The sequence below is a fragment of the Lynx canadensis genome, chromosome D4 (genome assembly GCF_007474595.2).
Source record: "Lynx canadensis isolate LIC74 chromosome D4, mLynCan4.pri.v2, whole genome shotgun sequence".
NCBI classification, from domain to species: Eukaryota; Metazoa; Chordata; class Mammalia; order Carnivora; family Felidae; genus Lynx; species Lynx canadensis.
Window position 1 is genome coordinate 41,271,413 of NC_044315.2, and position 15,435 is coordinate 41,286,847.

The 15,435-nt window shown below is 38.6% G+C and overlaps 1 protein-coding gene across 1 annotated transcript in view; it reads right to left on the reverse strand.

Moving 5' to 3' along the window:
• BNC2 (basonuclin 2) overlaps positions 1-10,609 on the reverse strand; it is a 70,926-nt gene extending 60,317 nt beyond the window's left edge. Inside the window, exon 1 of the mRNA XM_032595514.1 lies at positions 10,466-10,609. Within this exon, the coding sequence (XP_032451405.1) occupies positions 10,466-10,609 (144 nt within the window). The remainder of the gene's footprint in view (positions 1-10,465) is intronic.
• Positions 10,610-15,435: the final 4,826 nt, after the last annotated feature.

Here is a 15,435-nt window from a genome sequence, read left to right on the forward strand (position 1 = left end):
TATTTATTTTTGGGACAGAGAGAGACAGAGCATGAACGGGGGAGGAGCAGAGAGAGAGGGAGACACAGAATCGGAAACAGGCTCCAGGCTCCGAGCCATCAGCCCAGAGCCCGACGCGGGGCTCGAACTCCCGGACCACGAGATCGTGACCTGGCTGAAGTCGGACGCCCAACCGACTGCGCCACCCAGGCGCCCCTAAATGACCAATCTTAATAACACGTAATATAAGTGCTCTGAGCTGTATTAGAAAAAGAAGCCGATTCACACAGCTGGATAGGCAAGATCTATATGTATCTCCCTTGAACTTGGGCTTTCCTCCTGATCTAGTAAATCTTTTCTAGCCCAGTTTGCATGTTTGTAAACTTGGGTCAGGAATGTTCATTACGCATCTGTTATTAAAAAAAAAAAACCTTGTTTGTGGGCCATTCTGGATTCAGAAGCTAAATTCATCTCAAAGCCACAAGCCTTTTGCAGTTTCTGCTTAATGTGATAAGAAATCAACTTTACATTAACCCAATCAAGGCATCATACTGGGTCTGTCAGGGCTGGTCCTCCACTTCAGTGGGCTCATCTCAGGTGGCTGGAGCTTACCACAACAGACAAACAAACAAACAAACAACCATGGTTCCATTCAATGCATAACTTTACTCCACCCCCTACTCCCACAAAACAGAACAAAACACTTCTTTGTGATAGCTTTCCAGGGAGACCATTAACCGAGAGGAGAAAGAAGTCCATTACTTTGTTTTCCCACCATCCTGAATGTTCCTGTCTTCTCTGGAGCTGATCTCGTTCAAACCCTCTGAAAATAAATCACCCCAAAGCACTCAAGATTTCCCTAAAGACCACAGCAGGCTTCCTGCTCTGTGTGTTCCCACTCCTGTGCTGGGAGGCTAATGTGTTTTAGGGATGTTTGTTTTAATGCAAAGAACTTTACTAAAGTCAAAACAACCTGTCATGGCGATCCATCTACTTTGGATGATTCTGGCCTCTTCCACTCCTATTTCAGTCTGAGAGGAGGAGACTAGTGCAAAAAATGAAGACCTGAGTGTTAAATTTCAGTCTTTTTAAGTGTTGGGACAGCAATCATACTTTCTGAGTTAAGAATGATAATATAATTCCTGGCTTTGTAGGACTCCATGTTCCTCCTTCATTTGAGGCTGGGGTAAATTTCTAGCTTGGGAAAGGAATAATCCCTGCTGAAGTCCAGCTGCACTTAATTCCCCCACACTAAAACCAATATATACCTATGCTATTACCCTTCCAGCACCACAGGTGAACAGTGTCATGTGAAAGAGTCTCTTCATAAAATTATTTTGAGCAACGCTAACTTAAACCCTAATGATCACGTTTTTGGCAAAAGTACATTCCCACAAACATTTAATGATACATCACACTCTCAAATATTTGAGCTAAAATTCATTTTCTGTTCTTTAAAGCTCACTTTTAGGTTTCTAGGGAGAGTGAAAATTATTAAACAGTAGCAATCTGAGAGATTCACATGACGTCTTTCATCTCATCTTTGCTTTTTAAATCCACTGGGGAATCCAGAAGTGACACCTTCCAGACTCCCCCTTTACAGATGAGGAGAGAGATGGGCAAGCCGGTTACCTGTTTGCCTAAGAGCACGGAGGTGAGCCTGGAGAGGAGCTGGAAGTGCACCAGTTTACTTGAAGATCAGCTAGAAGCACAGTGTTGAGGTCAATTGTCCTCTCCTGGCTACAGACCAGACAGAGGACATAATAACAGCAATAAGTCTGTTAGCCAGGACAGAGCCTGTTCTCAATGCTGAAACCTAACAGGTTACTCTCAGGTCCCTATTTGAATACAATTGCATTAAAAAATAACCCAATTTAACAATTCAGAAGTTCTGATATATGTTTTATAAAAATGTATGAGAGACCTAAAAGCCATGGAGAGCCATAACTTTGAGCTGCCTCATTTGTTTCTCTTTTATTACAGTCCTGCACGGTGGGCACAAGCCCTTCACTGAAAAGAGAACATTAAATCTTTATTCTAAACTGTTTTAGCAGAACGATATTAATAGTTGAATATTATTTTGTCTGACTGATAAAATACCATTCAAATAAGACCAAAGAGAGCACTGAACCCCAGCTAACTCCTGTGAGGAAAAAGTGACGAGCTATCTTCAGAAATAATAATTTCTTGTCACTCTTTAACATTTCTACTGCTGTATGAGCCCAAAAGCCGAATAGCTGGAGTGAAGGTGGCTTTCAAAAATACACATTTCTATGGGTTCTCCTTAGTAGGGAAAATAGCTGTACGAAATATTCTTTCTCCTCCTTGTATGTCTGTTTGGTCTTTAATAATACAGAATCAGTAAGGAATCAACATGGACTCATGAGCAAACCATGAGGAAGCCACTTTGTTTCCATGGATATTTTACCAGAGATGGAGAAACAGGACAAATTTCAAGTTTAGAGGAGAGAATTCAACATTGGAAAATATATAGACACTAGTGTGACTCAATTCAGCAAAAACCCCAATACTACTATTTATGGCTCTTTCTTGGTGCTATCTTTCTACTACAAACTACGTATCTCACTTGGAACAAAAAGGCACCCTTTCTTTTTACTTCAATTTCTGTGTCATTACAAACAATTTCAGTAAGGGGTTATCCCAAAACCATACAAGTGGCTTTTTCTTTGAAAGGTTTCTAATTTCTATACAATTCACATATATCTTGATGTTCTAAATAACATAAAAAATAAAATACTAACAACGCCTAAGTTAGGAAGCCTGTTCCCTACTCAAGACACCTCTTTTTAAATAATTAAATGACAACAGGATAAGTAGGCAAATAGGGTTTATATAGCACTAACATGCCAACACTTAAACTAACTGAAAAATTACATTGAACCTCATTTGAACTCACATCAATAAATTAAACAACTTTGTGGAAGTATTTCCACATGAAAGCTATTGAGTCAAATGTTTTCGTAGGAAACAAAAAAAAATTTTAATTGGCAAATGAATGGTTATATGTGGAGATATTTTCGTTCACTGAAATATCTGATTCAGGGCTTAGCCTGCAAATACGAAGACTTAGTGTGCTGTCTTAGATACTGTATTGATTCTAAGTTCCCATTTAAAAAAAATGCTGTAGTGGAAGCGTTTCTGAAATATTTGAATCTTAATCCCTATTATTCCGTTAGCCTTACTCACTAGCCAATCAAGGAGCAAAGATTAAAGTCAAACTAGCTCAAAACCAAAAAAATTTTAAAAGATAATGTCCTTAAAAAAAAAGATAATATCCTGAACACAGATTAAAGCCTTCATTTTTTACAAAAAAAGGAAAATACTGATTGGTGGGGTCCCATCAAAATTATAAACAAAAAATTTTAGGAATCACAAAACCATCTAAATTATGTTTTAGTTAGTACTAATTACCCTATCTTTCAAAATGTTTATTTATCAAGCCCATTCAGTATAAAACTTTATACAAAAATAAAATTTTAACATGAGTTTTCTAAGCCAGCATGTCAAATAGAAATATTTGACCCACAGAAGTAATTTTAAATTTCCAAGTAACAAGAAAAATGTGAAAAGAGGTAAAATTAGCTTTAATTTTAATAATATATTTTACTTAACCAACATGTCCAAAATATTATCTGTTCAACATATAATATAAAAATTCTTAGTATTTTACAATTATTTTTTGTACTAAATCTTTAAAATCTGTTAAGTATTTTACCTTTACCACATATCTCAGTTTGGTATGGATACTGGAAATGTGGGTATGCAACTAAAGAAATCTTTAAAAAATTTTAAGTTTAATGGATACGTGGTTATTGATTACTGTATTAGACAGCATAAGTCTATAGTGTAATAATCTTAATTCACCTTGCATTGAGATATTATGTTTTAACATACAGCAAAATCCTGCAACTAGATAAATCTTTTAAAAGGCAAAATATAAAGCATCAATCATTGCTGGTCTGAGGGTAGGAGGGCTGAGCTGAAATGTTGTATATGCAAATATGATCCATGGTTTACATAAATGTGTTTCTGACATTTTTCATTTTCCATGCACATGTGTGGTGATGTGTGATTTAGCATCCTAAGGAGAAAAACACATCACCCATCTTCAAAGGCTCTTGGCTGATATTTTATGTTACCCGCCTTTCTCCTCCCCAAAGGCTAACTCCATGGCAGGTTTGAAGTGCTTTCAAAAGGAAACATTCTTGAGTGATTTGAGTGTTACAGAAGGGGAGGGGGGGCTGAAAAGTTTCTTACCCTCTAAAAACTCAGATCCTTCCATATGTTCAGGTGACTCCAAGGAATGTTAACAGAACTTGAAAAGACAGAACTTAGTGCTCAAAATGCCTGTGCTGGAGTAAGAGCCCTGATGAATTGTGTGAACTGGATCAAATTATTAAAAGTTTCCTAATGCCTACTTGAGTAACAATACTGTTTATTTCTCCCTTGAAAAAGATATTTTGTAAGAAAATAAACATCTTTCTATTCTTCTGATGATCCCCATATTCAAATGTTGAATTTAATATCTAATTCCAGTATCACCAAGTCAGAAACCCTCCTCCCTGTTATCAGAGTGAAATTTCATCTTCCTCTAAAAGCCCATCTAAATACAATTCACATCTTTATTGGAACAAAGTTTAGCATCTATGTACTTCATATTGTGTGTGTGTGTGTGTAAGGACATTTTGTTGTTGTTGTTACATTCTAAGCACCTATTGGGCAGGGACAATGGCCTAATCACTCTTATTCTCCTTAGTCAGGTGGTCAGTACAGGTGTGCTAGATAGAAAGTGCTCTGGGCTCTGTGAAAAAGATACAAAGAAGAGAGGGTCCCTACTCTGAAAGGGCTTATTCTCTAGTTGAGTTAAACACAACTAGACAACTATCAATAAAATGCAGTATGCCCAATTTAGTGTCAGAATAGGCAATTTCTAACTTGCTGGTACTGAATTCCTTGTAAGAAAGAGTTGACAGGGATCTTTAAGAATTTGAATAAGCCGAATACAAGAGCTAAGATCCTACTGGCCAGATGGTTCAAAATGAGCAGAGGCAAGGAGATGGAGTACAAGTCTGGCGAACAGAGCAATGGGCTGTCATGTGGGTGTCATGGCAGGTTCCCACAGGGTGTGAAAGAGCAGAACCTGACATTTTAAATGAGAATGGGACCATGTTAAGACTGGCACAGACAGCTAAGACAAATATTTTTTATTTTATGTTGCAGTTAGTGAAAAGCCACTGAGAATTTTGAGTAGCAAGTAAAATGATGAAAGTGGGACTTATGGAAGAAGGATCTGGCCACAGCTTCAAGGACGTACACGGCTAAGTGGTAAATCAAGTCCATTTCAGTAATATACTCAGCAGGTGGTGAGGGTCTGATCAAGGGGGGTGGCCATTCAAATAAAGAGAAGATGCATTTTCCAGAAAGAACAAGATCTGGTAACTGACCAGACAGAAGAGGAACAAAAGTAAGAATATTTTTTCTATCTATACTGAATACCTTGCAAGCAGGGGGAAATGACAGAATTTTAAGGGAGAGTGAGAAGTCTGAAGGCTTAAGCAAGAAGACAATGAAGCCATATTAAAATAAAAGAGATGTAAAGATACATACATGTGTTCACTTGTAATGTGTGTGTGTGTGTGTGTGTGTGTGTGTGTGTGTGTGTAAGTGTGCACATGTAAGTACAGAGGATTTACTATTGGTGTCTTAGAACTATTTTCACTGCAGTTGAAATCTCATCTCTTTTTAAGTTATATAGGAACAAAGAAAAATAATGACTACATGTTACCAAATTTATCAAAATCATCATTCCCTCTGTAAGTATATTGATATCCACAGCATGCTAAATGAACAAAACTAGTAAACCATACTCTGGCATGTTATGCACCCTGTTTTTAATGATTTATGAAGAGTCAGTTGTTTGTTCTTAGATCTATGAGTTTCATCTATAAATATAGTTTCATGGGGCGCCTGGCTGGCTTAGTCAGTGGAGAATGTGACTCTTGATCCTGGGATTTTGAGTTCGAGCCCCATGTTGGGTGTACAGATTACTTACAAATAAAATCCTTCAAATATATGTATATACATAGTTTAGGGGTGCTGGGTGGCTCAGTCAGTTAAGCATCCGACTCTTGATTTCAGCTCAGGTCATGATCTCATGGTTCATGAGATTGAGCCCCACAATGGGCTCCGTGCCTACAGCAAAGAGCCTTTTTTGGGATTCTCGCTTTCCCTCTCTCTCTGACCCTCCTCCACTCACACTCTCTCTCTTTCAAAATAAACTTAAAAATTAAAAAAAAATATATATATACAGTTTCATAATTTAATGAAATATTATTTAAAAATCAATGAAATATGATTGTAAAAAAAAGTTGAATGCCTTGGGAAGCCTTGACAAGGATGGATCACTTAAAAAAAATCCTGCTCTCAGTAGGCAACTGTAAAAGAGTTAAGACTGCTGCACTCAAGGCAACTCATTCGCGTCCACATTCTAGGTTCACTTTAAAGTAACTCAAGGAGAAAATCCTAGTGATACATTACAAATGTCATATGTAAAAATCCAGTTTAGAATACCAATGGGCACAGCCATCTATACCTCAAAAGTTTGGAGAATGAATGCACATTTAAATATTTTAAGTTTAAGATACTTAGAACATGTGGTTTGTTTTGGTAAAGTTTCACCACTTCAACTGATTAACTGCAAAAGATAAGAGGGATTTGCTACTACATATGGTTTCCTCAAAGCAACAAAAGCACAGACTGAGAATTACTGTAATATGTATTTACTTGGCAGGTTGTATAGGTATTCCTGCTGTGATGTTATGGTCCATCGAGAAATCACACGCTATACTTCTGATCTTTTAGGAATACATGCCATGCATCCAAACACTAGCAAAAGCTACAGCCTTTGGGGATGGTAAAGTCCTGCCCAATTTTTCCCTCTATAGCTATACATAAGGTTGACCCAATAATGACGGGTAATAAGCATCATTACAAATCAGTCACAGCAAACTGCTGCTAAAATCTTTATGAGCTATCTAAAATGGTGTGCCTTAATACAACTTAACATGTAGGTAAGTTTTTTATAGGCATTACTGAGACAACATTCTTTATCATTAGTATAAATAACATTCGCAACATTAGCTTTTATGAAAATATTTTGTGTTGTTCATCTACACTAGAGATTAAACAGATTTATAATTCCCCAGCTCTTAATGTTATTTCATCTTTATTCAGAAGTTTCATAGAGGAAACTGTAAATGAGTGATTAAGCCACTTATTTTTTATATAAGACCTGCTTTGAACAAAGTATGCACACAGAGAAAGCATTTATTACCAGCCAACACTGATACAGGTAAGCAAAGACATTTATTTGTGTTTCTCAGAAAACACATACAAACTGAGGTCCTTGAAATACCCATTTGCCCACCAGTATATCCTGACAGATTTGTACTGTCAGAAGAGGTTTTCTCTGCCCTGTCTGATGACATCCGGATTTGGTCAACTACCTGAAGCTAAAAGTTATAAATTCAGAAGAGTTCTTCAAAGTTCAATATTAAAAACATATTTATTAGAAATATTTTAAATTTTTAATAAGGCATTGGGAGAAGGAAGGGCAAGTTAATGATTGGTTCATACAGAGTTTTACTGAGTACCTAAAATAAATACAGCAACTTTTCTAGGCAGACCATAAAGATGAATGAACTACTAAGATAATTCTTCAGATCTATAGTAACCTCCCTCTGTCCTTTCTTCAGTTAATAAACATTTCAGACATGTCTACAGTGTGCTAGGGACTGAGAATACACAACCTAGTAAGACCTTCAAGGAGGTTGTATGGTTTGATGGAAAAGCCAGGCAAAAGGGTAGGCAGCAGGCAGTGCAGCTGGTACCATAATGGGAGAGGGTGCTCCGCCTGCACAGAGGAGGGCCCAGGAAAGCTTTCTAGCAAAGATGCCTTCTGAGCCAAGTCTGAAAGGAAGAGCAGGGGAAGATGAGCCATGTAAGTAGAAGCAGCAGCAAGGAAAAAGGGACTGAGGAGGTGGGGAAAGTGTGGCATGTTTAGCGAGAAAGCTGGCAGACTGGAAAGATGTGAACAAGAGAGAGATGAAGTAGTTTGATGAGACAGGAGGATAGAGAGGCAGGCAGGGGCCAAATTCATTCAGTCCTCTGTTCATCCAACATTTACTGGCCACATACTATAAGCTCGATTCTGTTCTAGGCACTGAGGGCTGTAGTGAACAAAACACACAAATCCTTAGCCTCATGGAGCTTAAATCCTGGTGGAAGAGAAAAGTAATAGGCTAGCTACATAAAATATGGACTACATTAGATATTACTTCTTAACGAGGAAAAAACAAAGTAGGGAAGGAGGATCTGAAATGTCTGGAGTGAGGGAAAGCTGGAATTTCAGGTATTATAGCCAAAGAGAGATTTGTTGAAGGGACCTCAGAGTTGAGATCGGATATCTGGGGGGAAAGTACTGCAGGCGGAAGGAAACCAGTGTGGCTAAACTCAAATGAGTAAGGGGGAGGGAAGTAGGGGATGTGGTCGGAGAGGGAAGGCTGGGAAGCAGGTCATACAGGCCTCGTAAGTCCTCTAAGGCTTGGTTTTTGACACAGGGGGATCGCTCTCAGTTTTTTTTTTTAAGTTTATTTATTTATTTTTTTTTTTTGTAGTAATCTCTGCACCTAATGTGGGGCTTGAACTCGTGACCCCAAGATCAAGAGTTGTATGGTCTTCCAACTGAGCCAGCCAGGCACCCCTCTCTGAGTTTTGATCAAGATTTGGCATGCCATGTTTAAGAGTTTGGACTTTGCCTCAACCAGAAGAAAGGCACTGAAGCATCATTAGCAAGTGTGACCTTATATGAATTGGAGGAGAGAATGGATTAGCAGCAAAAAGACCAGTTTAAAGGCTGCTGCAGAGATTCCCAAGGGGGAAAAATGATTAGGGCCTGAATAGGGTGGTGATGGAACATCAACTCCTATCTAAACTATTAACAGCTACTAAAAAAGGATGACTGTAGTTTAACCTATTTGCTTTCCTAATCTAACATGACAGTGAGCAGCACGACAAAAGAAATCAGCAGCAAATATTCCCAAATATTGCTTAAATTCAAGATAAAGTGAAATTGCTTTTCTGTTCCATAGAGTGGGTCCATTTCTATACTAGAAGTCATGCCATTAGCTCTGAGGATTTGAGGCTTGAAGGTTAAGAGACCATTGTACACTTAAACAGACCACATACTCAAAAGCACCACCATAGTGATATGAATATCAATCTGACATATGTGGTTCCCAGAGAACCTGTTAACAGTAGGTATGTTCTGTCTAGAGATCTAGTAAATCCAGGGGATGGAGGGTTCAATGTGTGCATTGCATGAAGGTGCCCAAAGTGGCAGGGGCACTGAATTTAGCTGAGGCCTAGCCCACCAGGACCAAGCCATGTGCTCTGATTACGGATGCATCTGTCCAGAAAGGGCATTTTTTTTCTAATTCCCATAAAGGCTCAACATAGGCTAGAATATCTGCATTTAATCAGGGGTCCCAGAAGACTGATGGGAGTCAGATTAGCCACGACAGAAAGTGTCTGAGACTCTGGGAAGATTACACTACTCTGGACTATACAAGCCCCTACTACAGAAGATTCCATTTCTTTTCTTTTCTTCTTCTTTTTTTTTTTTTTGAAACATATAATGATGCCACAACCTATAATTTGTCCTTTTTTTGCTAAGACTACATTTTCCCCTGAAATGATTCTGTTTAGGACACGTGCAGAATATAGGTTTATTTCTTTAGAACTAGCATCGGACTATTAAAAATAGCGTCATTATTGTGTCTACAACAAACATTCACAAGGGCCCTAAATTGCACTTAAGCACAATTACCTTAATGTCAGTTGAGGTTTTACGACACAACCGTGAGGCACTTTATTTTTAAGGCAGTTTAACTTGCTTCATTCCTAAGAACAGACATTCAAGTTTTAAATCTAAGGCTCTCAATAAGATGATTAAGCTATGCTCAGCAGTTTCTTTAAATATTTAAGAGAATTTTCATCATCTAAGTATTTATGGCAACAACACAGCCAGGTGCGTTTTTTTTTCCTTCTGCTTGTCAGAAATAAGAGATCCGTATCTTTTCCAAAGCTGGGGAGGGGGTTGCCTCAATAATCAAAAACTAACTCCTACCAAGCTCTTTAGAATCCCAGAAACTGATGAGAAAACCTTATTCAAACATGTGCATTCAGAGTAATGTATAGTTCCCAGATACCTAGCAAGGCACTGCCTTGAATGGCAGGGCTAGTAGCTAGAGAGGGCTTTCTTTTGAAACGAGTATCTTCTGCCTATTCCCATCACCACACCAACAGCCTTTTAACAGTACTGCTGCCATCATAAGGGGCACGGTGCTCTTTTTCTGAAGACGGTAATAAAGTCCCACAGATGAGGTGTGACCCAGGTGCTCCTCACAGTCTGGCAGTGCCTACAGTAAGGTGCTCGGGAGTCTGTACAGCCTTGCTGGTTGTTAGCACGCCATTTCACAGATGGCCACTCCACCAGGCTCCGAGCAGCCTTTTTAGGAACTGCAGTGTCAGAAAGGCGTTTCTGAGTCATCTCCAACTGTGAGAGGGGAACTCCCTAAGCACCCTGTTTATGAGACAGGCCTCATTTCTAGACTAGAAAGAACAGCATTATCTCATTTATCCCCCCAAAACAGCTCTATGAAGTAAATGGGGGCAGTTATTATTCTGTCCACTTTAGATAAAATTCCAGGACTGCAAATTTTAATGATGTTAATTAGTAAGCTTTATTGGCAAAAGCAGAGACCACACCCCTTGATACACAATGGAGTATTACATATTTTCTAATTCATTAATTCATTTTCAAATTTATATTTATTGACTGCTTATTAATGCCACACAACCATACTGGAAGCTAAATATACCAAATAATAAAACAGAAATGATCTCTGTTCTCAAGGAGCTTAGAGTATGGTGGGGGAGATGGATATTAAATAAACAAACAGGTAAACAAACATAGGATTACAAAGTGTGAAAAGTGACATGAAAGAAAAGTATAGGAGCTATGAGAAAAGAAAAATAGGGAAACATCATTTAGACTGGATGATACTTAATGCAGAGAAACGAGTATGAATTAGCCAGGAGAAGAGTCTGGGCTATGAGCACCCAACATGGTGCAGGACACAGTGTGCATCCTTGAAAGAAGGCAGTGGGGGTTAGTCAGTCATGCCTATGAACAGGTAAAGAGCTTTTAAAGAATTTTCTGTTTTCTGCTGTCTCCTATCTTGAACTGTGATGTCTGGTATTGGAAAAGAGTGCTTTACTGACAGACCTGGATTCTGGTTACAGCTCTACCATGGAGGCCCAACCCTGGGGTCCTTTTCCCATTACTCCTCGAAGGAAGTGAGTTCCTCTGTCAGAGGGGGTCAGACCATCTGCCCCGGGCCTACTGGAGAGCAAATGGGAAAAAATAATGTGAACACAACACAACATAGATGCTGGACACATTTGAGATATTATTAATCACAGTCTTATTAGTTGATAAAATTAGTCTATCTGCCATAAAAGGAACACAAGTATGTTCAGTTCTTTAAAAAAAACCACAGTGTGGGGCGCCTGGGTGGCGCAGTCGGTTAAGCGTCCGACTTCAGCCAGGTCACGATCTCGCAGTCCGTGAGTTCGAGCCCCGCGTCAGGCTCTGGGCTGATGGCTCAGAGCCTGGAGCCTGTTTCCGATTCTGTGTCTCCCTCTCTCTCTGCCCCTCCCCCGTTCATGCTCTGTCTCTCTCTGTCGCAAAAATAAATAAACGTTGAAAAAAAATAAAAAAAATAAAATAAAAAAAATAAAAAAAAAATAAAAAAAACCACAGTGTAAGCAAATTCAAAATTTAAAACAGGTACACGAATAACTATAGTTAAAATTTACTGCACGCAAGTATCTGCTGGGCATTATGCCAAGCCCTTTACATGCTATCTCACTTAATTCTTACATCAATCTTCCAAGGTGAATATTAGTATTCTCATTTTATAGGTAAGAAAGCTAAGGCTCAGACAGGTTAAATTACTGAAGTCACGTGTATGTTTGTGTTCAATTCCGGTAGTCTGATTCCAGAGCCTATGTTAAGGGATTATTTTTACTAATCTATTATTAGTTAATAAATTATTGATTATATTACCATACAATGACCCAGCATTTAACCATATCACAGTAAACCCCATCAGTTGTTCCTTTGACATACCTCAAACATATGCCTCTCCTGTTTGCTCTACCATCAAATGTAGTAACTTCTCCATGAAACCTTAAATAGCCTTCCAGCTGGTTGTTCTGCCTACAATATCTTCAATTTCCAATCCATCCTCTATCATATTCTATCATTGCAATATCAACTGCTATTCTGTCCTCAGAATTCAGCTTTCTGAATGTCATTCCTCCATTTTAAAACCTCAGTATGACCAGACCACCTAAAACACGAAGACCACATTTTGTAGCTGGGTATTCACAAATTCACAGCACCTGAGCCATGTAGCTGGCTGCCCCAGGTCCTCTATTCCTTCTCTCCACAAACCCTCCCAGGCCAGCCCCCCTGGCTGGAGCACATCTCTGGCTACATTCATGCTGACTCTGTACCTTACTTTTCACCACATTCCTTCTCTTCCTGCCCCTCTCCAAGAATACTCTCCTCGCTGTTCAGAATCCCACTCATCCACCAAAACTCAACTTAACTCTCGTGTGCCTCATTAAGCTTCCTCCCATCTTTAGTAACCTCATGTATCTCCAAATCCAGGGCATTTAATGAGCATCCAATACACCTGAATTTTTGCCACTTCTTGCATTCTTGTTTAACAGCTACACTTTTAAACTTCTAAATGTATATATAACTTGTCTCTATAATCAAATGAAAGCTCACAGATGGCAAGAATAGCATTATTTTTCTGTGATTTTCCAGGGTTCAAACCCAAAGAAGAAGATAATTCAAAAAATATCTAGAATGAGAAATCTTACACTCAAAATTCATACTTCATGTGTGATTGAACAATTAGAGTCTGTTTTGTCCTTGCCATCTGGTCACAAATACAGGTCTGCATTATGTCAAACCACCTTTGACACAGGCTTGCAAAGTGTGGCTAAAGGATTTAGTTTTGTGGGATAGGTAGGGCAGGGATACAGGTGAGAGAAAAATTGTTATCCTCATTTGATCATTTTAAATATGGTACTGAAAAGAGCATTATCTAGACACCTGTCACTTTTGTTTTAAGATCACACTAATATTTAATATCTATTTGGAGTTTTATACCTAACCAAATACTTTCATAGGAATGAGACAGGCAGTTAACGGGGTTGTCCAGTATCTTACATTAGTTAACTGACCATCAGAATGTGAAGCCATTTCTACAAGGTAGAATCCCTTCTAGCATCCTGGCATAAATCACCAGGCAGTAGAAAACAGGTTAACAGCATAGATTCCAGAGCTAAACCATCTCAATTCAAATCCCAGCTCTGTCACTTACTAGCTGTGTGACCTTGGGCAAGTTACTTACATGATCTCAGTTTCCTCATCTGTGGAATAAAGTTAGCAATCATACTTAGTACACAGAGTTGTTCTGAGGATAAAATGAGCAACTATACAGGTGGAATGGTGTAAGTTCCTTTGCTTTATCATTCTATAATATGCTCTTTAGCGTGTGTGTATGTGTGTGTGCGTGAGAGAGAGAAAGAGAGAGAGAGAGAGGAAGAGAGAGAGAGAGAAGTCTAATTAGCTTTCCAAACAATCAGCTGAAAGGAGTCTTTATTATTCACATAAACGGGTAAGGCTTATTCTTTTCACCAAAAATCTTGTGGAACAAGGGAAATAACTTACTTCATGAGTCAGTGATGAAAACCATTCCTCAACACATCTTTTGACTGATATGATATCATGCTTTTTTTATGTAATGCTCTTTAAGTTTCCAACTGTCAACACTTTTCACACATTTTTTTCCCTCACAACCATTCAATGAAACGGATGGATAGATGGCTGGGTGTACAGATGGTGAGTAAAAGATGAATAAAACCTTAGATTCAGAGAAGTTAAATGGCTGGATTAAGGTCAAGTAAAAACTGGCTCTCATATTGCCCAAACCAATGTCCATACAAACTGAGAGTACTTCTCTGGAGTTCACTTGTCTTGGGGTACACACAAAATCTAAGAAGCATGAATAGGGGTCCCATAAGCCCCCTCTCCACAACTGGTTTAATGGAAATCTTCATCCCATCCATTAGGAGTCGGGTAGAGGCTAAGTTTCTTACCTTTTCTCTGTGCTGAATACAACCAACTCTCAAAGAAAGGTCAAGAGACTCCAGGTTTGACCTGGAGGGGGATCAGAACTCTTAAGGCCTGTTGTAGATACCCACAGATTCAACTACTGCTGAACCGCACCAGCTAAATTGCTTAAGAACAGAGAAAAAGTGAGTAAATTTGAGAATATCAAGACACTTTGTCCTTTCTTGGATATTTAAATGCATTTCTTATTTGCAAGGGTGTTGTCTGACTTTGTATTTCCTAACATGTACTTTATAAATTGCTAATCCCAGGAAAAAGGTCTTCCTGGGAAATGTAACATATTCTATGGCTCTTTTTTAGGGGGAGGGAAAGAAAGAGATACACAATGCTTATCCTTACATTAAAAGGTTAAATTTGGGTTAACACTTTTTTAATGGCTAATTTTATGTTATGTGCACTTACTTCATTGATTTTTAATTTTTTTTTTAATGTTTATTTATTTTTGAGAGAGAGAGACAGAACGTGAGTGGGGAATGGGCAGAGTGAGAGAGGGAGACACAGAATCTGAAGCAGGCTCCAGGCTCTGAGCTGTCAGCACAGAGCCTGACATGGGGCTCAAACTCATGAACCGTGAGATCATAACCTGAGCTGAAGTCCGATGCTCAACCAACTGAACCACCCAGGCACCGCTGGGTTAACACTTTTTCACCTAGTCTTTCTCAAACTCATCTAACCTTCACCAACAATTATTAGCATCCCACAGAAAAAAATGCTTTGTGAGAATACCCTTGGGAATACTGGTTTAGACAAATTTTCCCACTCTGTTTTGTTTTTTTATCTTTTTCTGCTCTTATTCTTCATTGGACTGAAGAATTCACTTGAAGAATGTCATTCTGGCAATTACTTTGTGTCTTCTAAGATTTGGAAACAAGACCCTTTACAGGTGTGAAGAGGTCACAGAATCAAGTAGGAAAACTAGACCAAAAATTAAGAATTACAGGAAACCCACACTTTATACAAAAACACAATGCTGTTCCATTTTATAAGATTTCTATTAGCAGTAAGCTCCAGAAAGACTGTAAATTGGCATTCCAGGCTCTCCATTGATGATGGGATGGGGTTAATCCCTGTAGAAGGCAAAACAAATGCATAAATACCAG